The sequence below is a fragment of the Rhipicephalus microplus genome, chromosome 9 (genome assembly GCF_043290135.1).
Source record: "Rhipicephalus microplus isolate Deutch F79 chromosome 9, USDA_Rmic, whole genome shotgun sequence".
NCBI lineage: Eukaryota > Metazoa > Arthropoda > Arachnida > Ixodida > Ixodidae > Rhipicephalus > Rhipicephalus microplus.
In genome coordinates this window covers 21,415,002-21,433,489 of record NC_134708.1, presented here as the reverse complement: position 1 = coordinate 21,433,489, position 18,488 = coordinate 21,415,002, and the positions used below count along the sequence as shown (strand labels likewise).

Here is an 18,488-nt window from a genome sequence, read left to right as displayed (position 1 = left end):
AGCGAGGACAGTGACACAGAATGTGGTCTATCGTTTCAGCGCTGCCGCAGTGGTCGCAAGCAGCACTGACCTAGCTGTAGGTATATACCAATCACTCGATCTACAGCCAGGTATTGATCTTGCTGTTCGGCGCTAATGAGAGCTCTACTGGCATTTAATTTTGTTAAATCCTGGGCTCACCTGCCATTAATTGCCCTTCAGTGATTTTCGCGGTTAAGCACCTTGCAATATAATGTACTTTTGTTTATTGATTCAAATCTTGTTCAGTACAGTACGAAACTCTACGTAGATTCTAAAGAATCTACAGGTATTTCTCCTTACAGTTGTTATAATTAGATAGCTTTCAAGACGACACAATTTGATGCTTCTAAGCGCCACCGTGTCACAATTGACTCCAAATGAAACCCTGAGTACTGGAAGGCTCAGCCAACGTGTTCAATGTCGCGGCTACAGGTAAACCGGCAGTTAATTCTAACTACCTTTTGTGTGTGTGTGTTCGCATACGTTAGAGTGCGGCGTACGATATAAAAAGCGTATACCTTCACGTAGTGTGACCATGTAGAAGGACTCCTTGCTCGGCTTGCTGGCGCCGATGGCGTTGACGGCCAGCACCCGGAACGAGTACACCGTGAACGGCTTCAGGCCGATCACCTGGAAGTTGGTGCTGTTGTCCGACGTCATCACCTTGTTCCGCGTGTCCCAGTCGCCTTTCTCTCCGATTCTGCGGGACAGAAAGGGAGCGAAACAGCAGGAGCGTTGTGAATATGACAAAAATAAAGGGCAACTCCCAAGGCACACGAATATGCTAAGGTTAATTGATCGCGCTGCTCGGTAAACTTGAAAGTTGGGCGAGTTTTGGCGATGGTTTATGCACACGATTGTTAGCGATTGTACTGTTGTTGAGTTCATTTTGTGCCTTGACTCCGTGCAATGCTTCGCACGTAAACACGCTGATCGGACTGTTCAGATCAGAATAAATAAATTCATTGAGTTGGTGGAATGGGCCTGGATCCCGCCTAGGCCGTTTGGCAATAAATAAATAAATAAATAAACAAATAAATAAATAAATAAATAAGCAATTTATCAAGTAAAAAAATAGCGAGACGCAAAGCAACACGTTTGATTACTTCATCAGGATTTCAAGCAATTCGCAATAAAGTGAAAAGAGATGCCATTTTCACAGTTCATATAATTCAAATATTTGAAATTTTTTGAGGTTTATTCACGCCGCTACTACTATCATCACGTATACAAATCCCCTCTCAGAGATCTGGCGGTTGACCTTCACGCTAATTCCTGTTCGAACTGCGCATAAGTCGAATTTATCCTGGCGTCGTACAGACAGAAGTTCAGCTTTCTTGAAACATTAGTGCTTTAATCATAAAGTCTGTAACAGTGTTGGCCAGCTTAAAGTGAAACTGAGCTTAGCAAGTAGCCACCTACTGCGACTTTTGACCGGAGGGAACTGTACACCGACATCCCTGTGGTATGCTACGGCAAGCTTGCTTTTCTGCACGACGGATATGTCTTGCGAGAAGTACGCTGCGACGAGCGAGAAATTTGCAACCATTATGTCAGATCTACTATCATATATAGCACACAAATACAAAACTTCATTGGTGGCATCACGCTGCGACGAGCGAGAAATTTGCCACCATTATGTCAGATCTACTATCATATATAGCACACAAATACAAAACTTAATTGGTGGCATCACGATATCTTTTACTTACTGAAAGGCCACCCAAAACAACAAAACAAGTGAGTGTGTTTGGATGGATGAAAAACTTTTATTGGGGTCCTGAAGGATTCCACCCCCGTTTTATAGGGGTAGGATCGCGGGAAGAAAACAAATTGATGGTGGGGGGGGGGGGGGGGGGGGGCTTTGTGCACTTTTTTCTCCTCTTTCAACGCCAACACTGCGAAACACACTTGAAAAAAAAATATACCTTAAATGCAATAACCTATTCATGAGGATCTAGATTAACTTTTTTTGTCTTTTTTTTTAACTTTTTGCAAGCGTAGCTGCATCGCAAAGTGCAGGGGCAGGGATTTTGGGCCAGTTTGTTTGGGTTCATGTTTTGAAACAGAGCCAGAGGCAAAAACACACGAAAGAGCACCAAACAACGCTCGTGTTGAGCAGTCCTCTACTACGTGTTTTCGTCATTTGCACTGCTCAAAACATGTACATAAGGTGGTTCGCTGGCATATTAGGAATACGGAATTTTCACGCATTTCCAGCTATCAAGCCAAACAGGATAAAAAAAAAGAAAAAAAAAACAGATGTCGGCAGAGCGCCGGGAAGAAATGTTTTTTTTTTTTTTTCGTTTTGGTTTCAGTTTAGTTTTACCGCAGAAAGATCTGTTCAGTTTTTGTTCCGGTACAAAAAAAGAGTTCTGTAACTGTTGGTAATGGTGTTTATTTGTATGCGAAAATTTGAAGTTAAAGTAACAATAACTCAATTATATTGGTGGAATATATAGTTAGCTGCCCCCCCCCCTTAACAAAGGAGGACAGCGGTAAAACACGTTCTTTCCACGTTCTTCGGATGAACAGTTGTAACATTCCCATGAAATCCTACCACCTAGCACAAAACCCTTCCAAGACATAGTATGTATTTTCTCGGAAGCTAATCACGAACTTTTTGAGCAGGCTCAATGGTATGTGTCAAAGGAGTGAGCATCATCTCAGAAGCAGCACGTCATCAAGTATACTCTCTCACGTGCGAGCCCGTCGTTCCGACAAAAATACAAAAATAAACCGGTACCGAGAAGCCGAGAATGCACTGTGCACGTTGACCTGCGTGAAAGTCCATTCGGGTTAATATAAACACCTCTGGTTGCCACATGTTTTTGTCGTTCGCACTGTTTCAACGTGTCTTTACCTTGGAAACAATGCCTTAGGTGTGCGACAGTATACTCTATGTAACTGGAGATGTGCGCACATTATTGCTCACGTTGTACGAATCAGTCGTTTCGGATCGCCAACTTTCTGTGTGTGTTTTTTTTTTGTGTGAAGCGAGAAAAATAAAAACAAAAAATTCGGTTTCACTCGAGAACGAAATTGTTAGATAACGTTTTCGTTACGTTTATGATTCCGGTCAGAAATATAATTTTTTTTTCGTTTTCGTTTCATTCCGACAGATTGCATGCCGACCCGGAAAGAGAGAGTGCAGCACCCCGAATCCTTCTTGTCTGCACGCGTTTAACCTGTTTCGATCGAGCGCTGGAAATGCATCATCGCCATAGGCGCCCATGCACCCCGCATTGCTGTTGAACAAATTAGGCGCAGCAAATACTCTAATCGAGACAAATGGATGCAATCGGGAACGCATGACAATTGTGACTATGGCATAAAATGAAGCGTTTAACACGAGACCGCTTCGCGTGAGTCGCTGCGTTTTTTTTAGGGGCGAAGCTCCTTAGGGCGTGGGCTGTGCGTTCCCTGTAGCCTGTATGTAGCCACCTCTAGTTTAGTTCTTGCAGTGTTCACTAGATGGCGGTACCGTCCCCTGTATGTAGCCACCTCTAGTTTAGTTCTTGCAGTGATCACTAGATGGCGGTACCGTCTCCTGTATGTAGCCACCTCTCGTTTAGTTCTTGTAGTGTTTACTAGATGGTGGTACTTGTAGCTGATGATGAAAAGATGCAAGATGTTATAAACTAGAAAGCGGTACTTGTAGTTGATGAAAGACGCGAGATCTTATAAAATAGGAATGATGTCACATATGGCGCGTGTCATTGGTTGAAGGCAATCGTTCGATTTAGTGCGGCGACGTACGCTAGGGGGAGCGATGTAATAAAATCTAGTGGGCAAAATGTACAGAGGATTCATGGTTTACCAGGTTTACCTCCGGAGCTTCGCCCACTCATCATCATTCACTTCGTGGATATGGCGGAATTTTTTTTGTTCGTTTATAATCACAGCAGCGTCACTTCGCGAGCAGCAGCAGCGCAGAACATCAAAGCGTTTTTTGTCGATGACGCTTTCACAAAAAGGATGAAAAATCCTCTGGAACAATTTCCGAGTGCGTCATCTGGATGTTGAATTTGCGAGCGCCGAAAGAAAAAAAAAACATTTGTTTCGTAAAACCGTTCCGGCGGTGACAAAAGTGAGGAAATTAAAGAGCCTCGGGAAGCAGGGAGAATTGTGGAGGTAGAGGAAGAAGTATATAGAGGGATGAGTGGAAAGAGGGTGAAGAGGTAAAGTAATTTAGAGAGGGTAACTACAACAGAAGACGAAGAGGAGACATAGAGGGATGAATCAAGGGAGATTATAAAAGTGTGTGGATGTGAACAGGGATAATGAGAGACGGAGAAAGGAAGACAAAGAGGGATAAAAACTGAGGGATGAGTAAAGGAGGGTGCCAGAGAGAGAATAACTGAGAAAGCCAGAAGGAGAGGGACAGGCGGGTCAAATAAATGGCATATATGAAAGTATAGATATGTGAATAAGGATAATGGGAGAGGGAGGAAGTTCAAGGTAGAGGGGTAAGAGAAATGGTGCAACGAAAAGAGAGAGGTAAAGAGGTATACAAGAGGAGAGGAAGAAAGATGGGAAGACACCGTTAGAGAGACGGAAAGGGATAGTAAGCAGACGATGTACTAGACGTGGAGAGAGTGAAAGATGGAGAGAAGAAATCGTGAAGAAAGAGCTATGGAAAAATGAGAAGAGAGGGATAGAGACAGATATGAACGAGAAGATGGGGCATAATGTGAGAAAGGAGATAGACGGAGAACAGAAAGGATTGAAATAAACTTCATTTGTCCCACGATTACTGCAGCTAAGTCTATACGAGCAACTAAAAGATGAAATAAAAGAGAGATCAAGAAAATTAAAGGAGGACAAAATGACAAATGTGTGTAAATGAAGAGTAAACAGAAATACGTGATAGAGAGATGAAAATAGAAAACAATATATAAGCGAATGAAAGGAGAGGAAACGACACAGAGCGAGAGGGATAGATAGACGACACAAGAGAGAAATATATATGGGCAACGAAATAGAGGGACAAAAGGACACCCGAAATGAAAGAAAGAAAAAAAATAAAGACAACACTTTAGCGAGAAAGATCTTTTCCTGCAGTCGCGTTTTGTGCCTGACTAGGCCCAGCGCGAAGAAAAATATCCTGCACGAAGAACAAACACGCGACCCACTTACACGGGTCGTTTAAAACCACGGCTTGTCGCATTGCGAGTGTTCCCTAGAGCGCTCTATGATGCTGCGCCGTTCTTTTCCCGGTTCTTCAACGGTAAAGGAAATGAACATCGTTTTTTTGTGGACTCGGGGTAATTAATCGACGACGGTGCGGCATGTATGGTCGCGTGACTGTCGGCTCGCTATATCGAAGGAAAAAAATGAAACTATACATGACCGAGACAGCGAACGAGTTAAAATAAAGAAGAGATACGAAGAAAAAAAATTATCAGTGATATTAGATCGGATGGGAAGAGGACACTAGGAAGTTTGTTAATCACTCGCGCGTAGCACACGCGCTGAAGAAAAAAAAAAGCCAATTAATTGCCGTGGTTTATCTGCATATGCTGTTAACGATACAAACGCTGCTTAGCAGACCCGGAAATCAACGTGTTGCTTCGCGCGCGGTGAACAAGATGAATGAATAGTAGTGATAAGACTGTTATAACGTTTTCGCAAACATGAAGCCAAGCTTTCGCCAGCTTTGTATATATATATTGAGGACACAAAAATGGGACGCATCGTGCGACGTACCACCTGTTCGCTCCAAGACATCAGTCGTCATTGAAATTCTTTAGAACGGTATGTACGCCCCGATTCTTCTCGCCATTAGAGAGCTTTAGTACTGCGGAATGGTGCTACGTACGCATCACGCAAGCGCCTTGCGTTACGTGGCGTGGTTTGCCTCTAATTGGCTTTTAGTACGCCGTAGTACCCGCGTACGTAACGAGCGTGAAGCGTGTTGCGCCATCCGGTAGATCAAAATAGAAGCACGTGTTTCTGACAGCCATTGTGAGCCAATCCAAGTGTTATAGTCAGATTATGGCCATATTTTAAGCCACAGAGCCGGTCGGTGCTTGCCTTCGATGCCGCCATTTCGCGCTGTCGCGAACTTGTTCGAGAGCGGCGCGATCAGCTCATACGTACGCACGCACGCATCTCATGCGTGCGTACGTAGCGGGTGCGTACGTAATGCGATACGTGCGCGTTGCGGTCTGCGCATGTGCACTACGCAGAACGTGGCGTCCTTACGTACGCAACGCCGCCACGTACGCAGCGTACGCAGTACTAAAACTCTCTATTAAGTATAACGTGCACGTTACAAAGAATGCATATAGCCATATCCGGGACTAGCGTAAGGTCACCTGATTATCAACAGACAAAGGCGATGGTTGGAACGACGCAGACATCCAAATGTTCCTCGAATCAGAAACAAGGCAGCTAATTAACACCGTCCCTCCGTCCGTCTGTCCAACTCAAGCAGTCGCTCACTATGGAGACACTATAGAGTTACTCTATATGCTACCTTTTCAGTAACTCCAGGAGACACGAGCGTGAGACCACGTGCAGCGGAAATGCTAATACCCCTTTCCTGGTAACCCGTATACCCCCCATTCCGATACGAATGTGACGGCCGCACGAAATTTTCTGAAGGCCAACTTTCAACAGAGTCAGAAGCGTCCCCGAGCCACGGACACTATTTGACCACGTTAAAAGTGATAGATTCCGTTCCTCGACTTATTATATGTAGCAGTTAGAAATGAGGTTCGTCGTCTTTTGCAAAGGACAGGCTTGACATATTTCCGTAGACGGAAACAAATAAACTTGAACGTTTACTTTGAGCGAAACTTGGTCGTACAAGGTTGTGCTACAGTTGCTTCTCAAATGAAAGAGTTCAGTGTTATTGTCTCATCGGCAGTACAAAATTCTATCCATCTTATTTCGAAGACGAAGTGTAGCAAAACAGTGCTCTAAATCGTTAACAACTTTTTCTAAACACGCAAAACATCACCCTACACTGTGAATGACCCCCCCTTGTTTTGTTCATAGAGCCTTACTGTTTATTTAAGTTAATTCATCTCGATGTCATGAATGTCCTTGTATACAATTTTCGCATTGTACGTCACTGCATATGCAATAAGTTCCTTTCGCTGTATATAACAGCTTGCATTGTACTCTTAAACGAGGGACGGCTTAAGTGTAGGGACGGCTTAATGCTGTCTCATAGTAGAGTACCAAGTACTCAAAATCGTTAACCACTTTTCTAGGGATTCCTGTAAGGCTCTGGATATGTCACAGTACACGGTTTACCAATGACAGACGCAACTGTGTAATCGTACGTGGCCATGAACTTTTTTTGCTATTTTTCATTTAAGAGAGCATATATTATCAGCGTCAAATGAAACCCAAACCACGGCTATTGAGATTAGAAAATGTATAGTGCGCCTCGTCCAGTCATCACCGTTGACAAGTGCGCTGCACACAGCACTACGTATACTCCCATGGTGACGAATGAACAGAAGTACTCTTGGCTGCGCTTGTCGGTCCATGTTTCTGTACAGGCCACAAAGACATGTCTGTTCTTGCGCGACGAAAAAAAAAAAAAAAAAACGAGGGAAGGGATCAGGGGAAGATAACTTGAAGTTTGGCACTAACATTTTCGCTCTCCTATCGGAGAGCTACACGTTTCTGTCACAAAATGTGATTAGGATAAGGGGTTAACGATTTGTGTAAAGAAAAAGTGGGTATAAAGATTTAGAGCACTGGGTATTCTACTACGGGAGAACATAAAACCGTCGCGTTGGCCTCACACTTAATGGGGCCCTGCTGACAAAAGAATTTGTTTAGAAAAAAATTTTTTACACTATGTACAGAAAACAAAGGCGTCATAACATTCCAGTAATAGGGCACATGCATACACTTCGGCACTTTTATATGTACCACGACAAGCATTACTACGTTGCAATGAAGGCATCATTGCTCTTATATGCATGACACTGTTGACATACATGTACACAAGAACTCAATGCAACATCATGATACAAAGGTATAACGACGCAATACATGCAATGAAACAATCGGTTGCAAACGAAATCGTGGATAACTACTCGACGGGTGCGCTGCTTTAGCACCACGTCGGTCGAAAAATGAGTTTTACCCTTTCGTTTTCAACACTGACGAAAGGGTGAACGACCAATGCCGCCGAAACTCGTGCTTCCCGAGGAAGAAAAGCTCCTCCGAGAGGAACGCGATGATCTCTCGTCTCATTCGGCCCGGTATCGGCGACAAAGCACGCCGGCGGCAGTTCGCAGCCACGGCCTCGCATCGGTTTCGCCAAAGGCTGAACGGCCCCGCAACTGTTAAAATAGCCGAGAAGCGCCCGCGCGAGAATTGGCCGTTGGACACCAACGTGTGTTTAGAAAAAATTATTCTCCTGTTCGAACAATGAACGTCAAATATATCCAACAGAAACGTCGTGGCGGAACACAACATCCACACACAAAAATGTGTGTTTAGAAAATAGTTTTCAACGATTTAGAGTACCTGGCACTCTACTATAGGATGGCAAAAGCCGTCCCGTGGGGCGAGATCTGCAATTTCTGCAAATCTGCAACAGTTTAGAAAAAAATAGTTTAACGATTTCGAGTACTTCGTACTCAACTATGGGAAAGCACTAAGCCGTCCCGCTAATACGTCTGTACAGAAAAAGTGACGAACGATTTAGAGCACTTGGTACTCAACCATGGGAGAGCACTAGGCCGTCCCTTGGTCCTCACAGCATCTGGCCGGAAGCTAATACGTCTTGGGGGGGCGGGGGGGGATTAGAAAAAGGGGGTAACGATTTAGAGCACAGGGTACTCTACTATGGGAGAGCTTAAAGCTGTCCCGAAGATATTACGACCAATCAAACATGCCTACCCTTGAAGAGTTAGAGTTAACTCATATATTGATGACAAGGCCGTTGCGCCGGTGCTGCTTCATTCCAGCAACTCCTGTACGTGGCACAAGCTTGTACAGCCAAGTTTAGCTCAAATTGCGTGCTTAAGTTTTAATTATTTTCCACTTCGGCAAAGTAACAGGACTGTCTTTCAAAAGACACGCCGAACCTTTATTTTAGCCCTGCTCTTGTGGTTGCAATAATGACAAATGGACGGCGAACCGCTGTTCGCGTTTCGTTTGACGCCGATACAGTACTGCCGGAGCGAGAGAGAGAGAAATAACGTTTATTGCACCCGTCTAGAATGACGGGGGAGGAGGCTTCGGCCTCTGCCCCCAATCATCCCCCTAGCCATCGGCCGGAATCCCTTGGGATTCGGCGGCGGTCAGGGCGAGACCGATGACTTGACGCTGTTCTTCGGCGTCACGGCTGTGTAACAAGGCCTCCCAGGATTCTACGTTTCTACTTGGATCATTGTAGGATGGGCAGGTCCATACCATGTGCCCTAAGCCCGCAGTGCTGTTGCAGTGCGCACATCTGGAGTTGAACACTTCCGGGTGCCATTTACTGTACATGCAGGTGAGGGTTGGGAAACACCCCGGTTTGAAATTTTCGCCACATAATTTCCTCCTTTTTGCTGCCGGAGCGAGTAAAGGCGATATTAGTGCAGTAATGTGAGAGCGCGATATCCTGAATTACTAATACTGGATGGGGGTTTGACGTCCCGAAATCACCATATAATTATGAGAGACACCGTATAGCGAATGACTCCGGAAATTTCGACCACCTGGGGTTTTGACGTGCTCCCAAATATAAACACACGGACCTATAGAACATTTTCACCTCCATCGAAAGCGTCAAAGACAGGCACACTGTCTGAAAGTTCTGCGTCTGGGACGGCTTTAAGCTCTCCCATAGTAGAGTACCCTGTGCTCTAAATCGTTACCCCCTTTTTCTACCCCCCCCCCCCCCCCCCGAAAGTGCACCGCGGCCGGGATCCGATCCCGCGACCTGCGATCAGCAGCCGAGTGCCTTAGTCATTAGACCACCGTCTTACTAAGGGGGAAATGAAGTTTAATCACCGTAAGTGTTTAGCGCATCGGACGCGAGTGTCATCAAGAGCGCACCGAGTGATTGCTGCTCTGTGCAACAAAGAGCCCTTTTTATATTACGTGCAAGGCCAAGTTAGCGTTCGCAAGTTCGCGCCACTACAGACTTTCGGTGCACTTGAACGGTCACACCCATGCCTCCGATGAGTTGGCGAAGTGAAGTCGACAGCTTGGCTATGTGGTTTGTATGGTCCCATGTTATTTAAAGCGCATACAGTCTAGTTCTAGACCTGTTTATTTGCGCAGCTTCAAATATCACGGCAAAGTGTTCACTTAGCCATGACGAATCTGGCTGTCGCCGGGTCTGTTATGTGTATACGTTTATCCCGTGATTATCAGCTCTTTTTCTTCTTTCCGTGCAAAAACGCGATACTTTATATCATTACCTGTTCTTTTTCGTGCGTGATTATCTGATTTGCTATGCGATTATCTGTTTTCTGACGCATGGTCCTCTCTCTACCGGTTTTCTACAGCTTGCTGCTCTAAGAACGGGGCGCCTAACTTCCGTCGCTGGCTCTTTACATTGTGATACATGTGACCATGTTACCATTTATTACAATGGGTTACCATGCAGCCATGGGCTAGCAGATCCGTAGCAAGGATTTTTTTTTTCAGAAAAAAGGGCGGGGAGCAGTTGTGAAGACATCAACTATTTAAAAAAAAACACCTATTTTTGTTACTTATTTTCGACAAAACACCCTTTCTATCGTTATTTCGGGGGAAGACAAGCCCTTGGGCACCCTCCCCCCCCCCCCCCCCTGCCTAAGGGCCTGGTTCTATGTAAGTTAGTTTCTCTTGAAACTAGATTCGACTCTACAAATCCCCATTTTGGGCGGCAATGCATTTCTCGACGAGCGAGTACACTTAGAAAGTTTTCCTCCGTGCCTGCGCGTGTGGCATCTGCGCGTCTGTGCACTGCGTTCATTCGAGGCCCCAATAGGCTGCGCAAGTGGCGTGCCCTAACGAGAGCGCCGGTAACGAAATTCTCTCCGAAAATCTCGTTAGGCCTCGAGTTCACGCAGGGGAGCGTGCGCGTTGAAGGCACAAGAGTATGCTGCCTCAGCGTATAAGTATAGCAACGGGAAATTAATAATAAAATGAAATCTTCAATCCCAAATGATGTAGCTTATTTGCATAACTGCGCTGTCTTTGTTGCGTCTCTCGGGTGTATACAAAAAAAGAGAGGTATATCAAAACCCAATTACGAAAGACCGAGTGTTTCGTCATCAAGCGCTCCTCGCTGGAAGGAAAATTTCCGCAGAGACTCGGACGGAGTGCACGGCCGAGTGGAAATTCATTCCACTGAGACACGGGTTTGGTACCGAATAAATAAACAGATGCTGACGGAAAATCTGATGAACTGTGCGGGGAATGAAAAGATGAAGGAAAACAAAAGTAGTGCAATATATATATATATATATATATATATATATATATATATATATATATATATATATATATAAAAGAGAAACGAGTGTATACTGAAGGGCTCGTTTTTCGTGTTTTACACAATATGAATGAGATCTAACAGACAATAATGCCAAGGAAGGTATAGGGGAAGTTATTAGGCCAATTGTAATGTAAATAAGAAGAAAGAAAAGTGGGTGAAAAGATAACTTGCCGTGGGCAGGATCCGAACCTGCGACCTTCGAATAACGCGTTCGATGCTCTACCACTGAGCTACCACGACAGCTATCTATATATATATATATGGGAGGTCTTGTATTATCGTATAGGGCGAGCTCTGGTCGTTATTGCTCTGTCTGGTCAAAACCAGACAGAGCAATAACGACCAGACGCTTGGTTGCCGTCATTGTAAAAAGCCCCGCTGTAAAGTGTGTGCACACATGACCACAACAACACTGGCAGCCAGTACTGCGACGAACTTCAAGTTCAAAATTAAGGGCAGTTTCACTTGTGATACTGCAAATGTCGTATATTTGCTAGAATGCTCAATCTGTCATGTACAATACATAGGTCATACTGAAACTGCTTTTCGATACCGTTTCAATAATCATAAAGCTCATGTGCATGCCCTTCCTAACTTACCGATTTCAAGGCATGTCACCGAGGCAGGTCATTCATTCAGTAACGTGATAGCTACAATACTGGAATCGGGTTTTAAATCACACCATGAACGCGAAGTAAAAGAGTCATTTTTAATTCATAAATTCAAAACACTATCTGCCGGCATGAACGAGAGCCCGGGTACGCTTACTTGAATATTGCCTTAGTAAATCGCTTTATTGTTTTACTGACAAGTGTATATTATTCGCACGATGTTGGCCTATTGTCAAATATTACCTAGATAATGTAGGTGGCCTTTGTCGCTTCACCATTTTGCTCGCATTCATTTTGCTCTGTCTGCTTTGTGATTTTGTTTATCTCTCTAAACTTCTGTTTCTTTTTTAAAGGCTTACTGAATGTTTTTAGGCTGTGATTGTACCGCAGAACGTATGACCAAGTGAGCTACTGCGTGCGCAGTCTGTTAATTTGCTGACCTGTTTCATTCCACACAAGTTGTAGGGTATCTAATACGTGCCAATTCACTATTGTATAATGATACGCGTTTTCAGCTGTATATGCACTATAGCCACGTACCTTTGGTGATATATAATCTTGTTCCCTAAACTACCGATAAAGACTTAGCCGTGTGATACGCAAAGAAGCGGCTTATTTATGTGCCCTGTGTGCCATGTGTAACCATGCACTCCGACGAAGGCAGGCCCACCTGCCGAAACGTTAGTAAAACTAGTGTTTTTTCGCACGTTTGTCGACCTCTTTTTCTACCGCATTTTCCACCGGATCCATTGAATTTCACCCCACCATATATATATATATATATATATATATATATATATATATATATATATATATATATATATATATATATATATATATATATATATATATATATATATATATATATATATATATATATATATATATATATATATATATATATATGCCCTTGTGTTTTTGAATAAATCTGCGTTTATAATGCAGTGCATGTGTCCTTCTTTTCAGAGTACGTGTTTTGCATTTAATGAATGAAATCTGCGAGTTGTAAAAGCTTCGCGCAAAGTATTACGTCGTCAAGAGCTTGTCCCCGGAGGGAACATTTTCCGGCGAGAAACGAGACGGGCTAAATGTCAATAGCTGGGAGACAATTCGTTCTTTTGAGAAGCGGGTGAGGGACGAAATAAATAAATAAACAGGTGGAAATCAGAAAGTCTGACTAACTGCACGGAGAATAAGGTAAATATGTAAGAAGGGCTGCAAAGTAAAAAAAAAAAAAGAAAGCCGTGGGATGAGTGCTGTTGAAATGGGTGAGAGCTCGGAATTGGATGTGGGCAAGCAGCCGATGGGGGCTGGAGAAACTCAATTTGAAACTATGGCAACGGCGCGATCTCCATTTTAGCAATGGCTGTTCTTTTTTTTTTTTCGAAAGTTTCGTTTATTTGCTTAGTTGTTTCTTCTTTCGAAAGGGGTCACACGTGCGTGAAGCGCGACGCCTCTCCGACTTCATTACGTAAACTCGACTCGTCTCGCTACTTTGGAGCCCGTTTCCAGTCCCTATTCAGTGTGCGAAGCGACCGGTTAATGCAGTATAGTGGCCGCGACGTGTCGCTGTCATCGTGATGTCGTTGCAGCGTTTAGGGAAATACAGCTCTCGAGGGGGGCGATTCCGCTGTCGTTTTAAGAGTAGATAGCACGAATAATTTAGCGAGTTTCGTGGGTTCTCGTTTTTTTTTTTTTGGGGGGGGGGGGGGGGGAGAAGGCGACAGTAGAAGGCGCTTTGTTGCCTAATTGTCACTAATTAAGCATTACACAAGTAGGTAAGGTAATAAACGCCATTCTAAATTACTACTAAAGATAAATTTTTGAGCCTGGTGGCCCACAGGCCACCAACCCGCTATAAAGGGGACATTCATAGCATCTATCAAAGCATAGCATAGCATCTATCCATCCATCCATTCAGAGCTTCATCCAGAACACTGATCGTGTTCCCCCGTTGCAAAGGGCATGCAGACCCAAGGGCGTAGTCAGGAGTTGGGCGGGTTTCAATCCCCCCCCCCCCCCCCTCAACCTGAAATGTTTCAACGCCCATGGTAAACACGTAATCAGAATTTTCATAAACTCCATCACAACCACACAGTCACGAATTCAAGTGTAGCTCATCGCATAGTCGCGGTGCTGAAAGAGAGAGATATAGAGAAAAAGGAAGACCGGGAGGTTAACCAGATATTGGCATCCGGTTTGCTACCCAGCACTGGGGGTGGGGAAATAGGGGCAAAAAAGAGAAGGTAGGTAGAGAGGGAAAAAAAAACTCACGTGTACTCATGAGAAAACGAAAACACACACAGGAAGGGCGTTCTGGCTACAACCATTCAAATAGTAAAGTATATATATGAAACTATAGGTTGCACTTCTAGGCGTGCGTACGAGGGGGGGGGGGAGGGGGCTGCCATCTTCCTTAGTCACTTGAAGGGACACTAAAGTCAAATAGCAATTTACGTCAGAGTGAAAGCTCAATGTATGACAACACCTAAAACGACAATATTATCAATGACAGTGCCCTACCTACCGAGAAATTAAGGTAAGTGCATAAAAACACAAGCGCCGCAGTAGGACATTTTCAAAATGACCCCGATGACATCAGATGGACAACCTACAATTAACCACTAGTAAGCAATCTAATTGCACTAAAAGGACCTGGCGTGCATCAAGAGACGCAAGAAAATGCTGCTTGTTCGTTTCTGTTTGTTTGTTTATTTTTTGTTTTGTTTGTTTCTGTTTAATTCATCGGAAAAAGAACCGACGGACGTTACTATGGGGAATCGCGCGAGTGGTTCAAAAATTCAATTTTCGCGTGGTTGATGATGATGATTAAAGGCCTCCCCTTTGAATCGGGGTGACGGCATGCGCCATCTAACCTACCTTACACGGGTCATGTGGTGCCATCTAGCGGGGCGCAGTTGAAACAAAAGCGTTTGCGATCTTGCAGCCAATGGAGGGAAATTGGTCAATGGCCGTTGTTGCTGCTGTTGCTCCCGCTGCTTTCGGTCTGTTGCTACTAGCGCAGTAAATCCGAGCAACGTTGTGCACGGCAACAGTGACGTCACGTGAGTCGATCCGGTCGCTCCGCTTCTTGCGGCGGGTAATTTGAAGAGCGGGAACCCTACGCGGACAACTATACGTGATTTCATTTCAAAATATATTCTTCCTCGGCACAAAAGGAACACGTCGAGGTTTCTGGACCACCATTTCAACAATCAACGTCGACTTAAAAGTAGACTGTAGGGTCCCTTTAAGTCGGGGGCTCCGTCAGCCTTTTAGACACATTGACATTATGGCGAGGCGACTCGAGCTTGGGGGAGGGGGGGGGGGGGCTGCAAAGTCAGCCCCATACATTGACCTATAATAGGGAGAAAGGAGCTGCGACAAACTTTTGCCCCCCTGAAGGGGAACCCGGCGCACATGTATGCTTTGACACGATCAGTGGTTAGCTGTAGCCAAGCTGGGAACTTGCCGCAGTATTTGGTCGTAACACGGAAATCGGTCTAAAAAAACAAGAGTCGCGTCACCACCGGTGCTCTACGGACGTGAAACTTGCGCACGCAGAAAAAAAAAACAAAGAAAAAGAAAAGCGGATGTCGTCTGCCACTTCAAACGTGCAATACAGTAACATACGGTTCGACTTGCACACATTTGTATGTCGGCGCCTTTGTTCAATGAGAGTTGTTCACGTTGATTCGCGATTTATTGAATTTTATTTATTTATTCAGAGAGCTTTCATGCTAGCTTCGAGTCATTTAAGACAACTCATCTGTAAATCATATAAGTTCAAACATTCAAAGCGCGTCAAATTAAAATATCTTTATTTGTAACCTGTTGAAGCAAAATACAAACAAACAAAAAATAACGCTGCCAGTGCAACCATCGGAATTAACAGTGTAGCACAGCGCGGAACGCGCGGACTTGTCGGCATCCACTTTCAACTACGTGCAAACCGAGCGCGATGCACCGGAAGTGTCCTTCCATTCAAAAAAAAAAAAACAGAAACAAATAAAAGCGGATAATGTTCCTCGGAACACGATGCCACAGGGCAATTTCTCTCTCCTGTTATTCCATTTATTGTTGGTTATACTCCATCAGTGCAGTGCAGTGAAGGCTGGGGCTCGTTTCGGCCGATAAGGAATAACGGGAACCGACTGCATACAACTGTTTACGGTGAAGGAGGAGGAGGAGGAACAGGATGCACTAGTTCATTGTGCACCACTGTTGACGACGTGACTCACTCAACCAAAGCACTTAGCTAGAAATACTCAACTGACAGCAGCACGACTAAACAGACACACAGGGAGAAACACACACCACTGACTAACAACTGCAAGGCAGAGACGGCTTGCCCAAAATGAAACTGTTTATTTGGCCGAACTTGTGGCCGATAAATGGAAAGTCAGACTAGAGCGATAGACACTGGCACTGATAGCGGAGAACAGAGAGTCAGCCGTCGATCAACTGACAAACTGCGACGATCGTCGGCATTTATACACGTGCCGTTGAATATTCTAGCGCTATCGCTAGCGGCCACGTAGGCTCCAGAACAGTCAGTAATGCTCGCATCGCGCGCGTAATCGTAACAAAATGATCTACTACAGTTTTTTAAGCTCTGCGAACACTGTAGATGCGGTTCGCGCCGAGTACGACTTATACAATGTGACGGGTCGATGACAAAACTTGAGGAAGGAATGTGGCTATATATACACCGGAGCAGTAATTATGTACACTGCCGAATTTTCTAGCATAACAGCAACTAAATGCTGGCCAAGCTTTGCACAATGTTTCTCATGTACGGTTCATCAGTGGCAATGGCTGACGCAAGTCGGCAAATGTTGGCTGTGCACTGTTACAGCAATGTGAAGAAATAGAATACGAGCGTGCTACTATGCATCGTGTCATTTCATTTGGTGCTTCGCACATTGCTGCAGTTCTGATATGTTTTTTTTATGTTGTAACCAAAATGTTAGTGTAATTAATAGTCAGTGCTGCGTCCCGTCGTTCGTGTGGAATAGCTATTTCACCGTCTTTGTCGCGCTCTAGCAAAAAAAAAAAAAAAGAAAAATGAACCAGCGCCAACCCGCATATTCCGCCGCATTGCACGGAACTAATTGGACGCGGCTAGAGCTTCGACAGCCGGGTAACCAAACATCCAGGCGAAGAGGTTCTTAGATTGATGGTGACTTAGAAGCTCGGAGGTGTGTGGGGTTCCTCTCGCTGACCACGGAATTCTTTTATACCCTCCAAACAGCGTTAAAGACTTCCAGTGATGCGAAAAGGCAATATCCCCAATATAGTGATTGCACCGGCTGCTTCGTTGCCGCATTGGCTTTCACCAGTTTGTTTCTTATGATGGGTTTGCTCTAGCCGCGTTAATCTGGTCGTTGTAAAGAAGTGTTTTCTGAGGACCGAAACAGGTGCAGTGCTGGGTAGTGCGTCTGGTTGGGCGAAGAAGGACCGGCTCTCGATTTCTGCTCTCCATTAGCTCTCTCACTCGCCAACCAAGCCTGATTGATTGATATGTGGGGTTTAACGTCCCAAAACCACCATATGATTATGAGAGACGCCGTAGTGGAGGGCTCCGGAAATTTAGACCACCTGGGGTTCTTTAACGTGCACCCAAATCTGAGCACACGCCAACCAAGCCTCGGGACTCGATAAGAAAGTCGGGAACAGTTCGGGCCTAGTAACCTCTGAAGTCTCGTATCAGTTGATAAGGTTTTGTAGCGACTTGAGTGCAAGAAATATACGTCGAAGAGATCAGATAACGCTGGGAATGTGTGCCATGAGATGTTGCTCGAGAAGCAGAACTTGATAGGTGAAGATCAGAGTTTATCCGTTCCACTTATAACAAGCGAATTCGGTCTTTTTTTTTTTTATTCGCCGTGTAACTTGTAGAATTTACCAGTCTCTTGGCACATTTTCCATGTTTATTTGTATTTTCCCAGCAAACGCACAGTTAATTTCCGGGTCATCACGTTCATCAATAGCACGCTTATTGATGATCCTAAGTAGAGTATTGTATACTCTAACATACGTTGTGAAAATCAACAAGTAATGTTAATCATGTACTGACAAACGTGTATTAAATCGAATGGACACTACCCTGCAGACAATGTTATCATTCTTAATAATACCCGGGGTTCTACGTTCTAAAATCTCTGGAGCCAGTGCTAAAAACCAAATATGTGCTCTCGTTCATAGTTGTTCATGTTGTCGCAATATAAAATAATTAAAGTGACTTTTCAGCTATCCTTAGCATTTAATAGACATATTTTCATTATAGTAGGCAATTTAAAGAATAGAAAAAAATTTGCTTCTGGCCTTCTTCACGAAAGCCCCGCCACTTTTTCTGGGCTTGTTTTGTGATGGTTAACTCTGGCGCAGATCAGCCTTCCATG

At 44.4% G+C, this 18,488-nt stretch overlaps 1 protein-coding gene across 2 annotated transcripts in view; it reads right to left on the bottom strand.

Annotated features, from left to right (window-relative positions):
- Ptp99A (Protein tyrosine phosphatase 99A) overlaps window positions 1-18,488 on the bottom strand; it is a 294,456-nt gene that overhangs the window by 34,367 nt on the left and 241,601 nt on the right. For both annotated transcript variants that reach the window (XM_037415618.2, XM_075873290.1), the window contains exon 4: window positions 540-721. In XM_037415618.2, coding sequence (XP_037271515.2) covers window positions 540-721 — 182 coding nt within the window. The remainder of the gene's footprint in view (window positions 1-539; window positions 722-18,488) is intronic.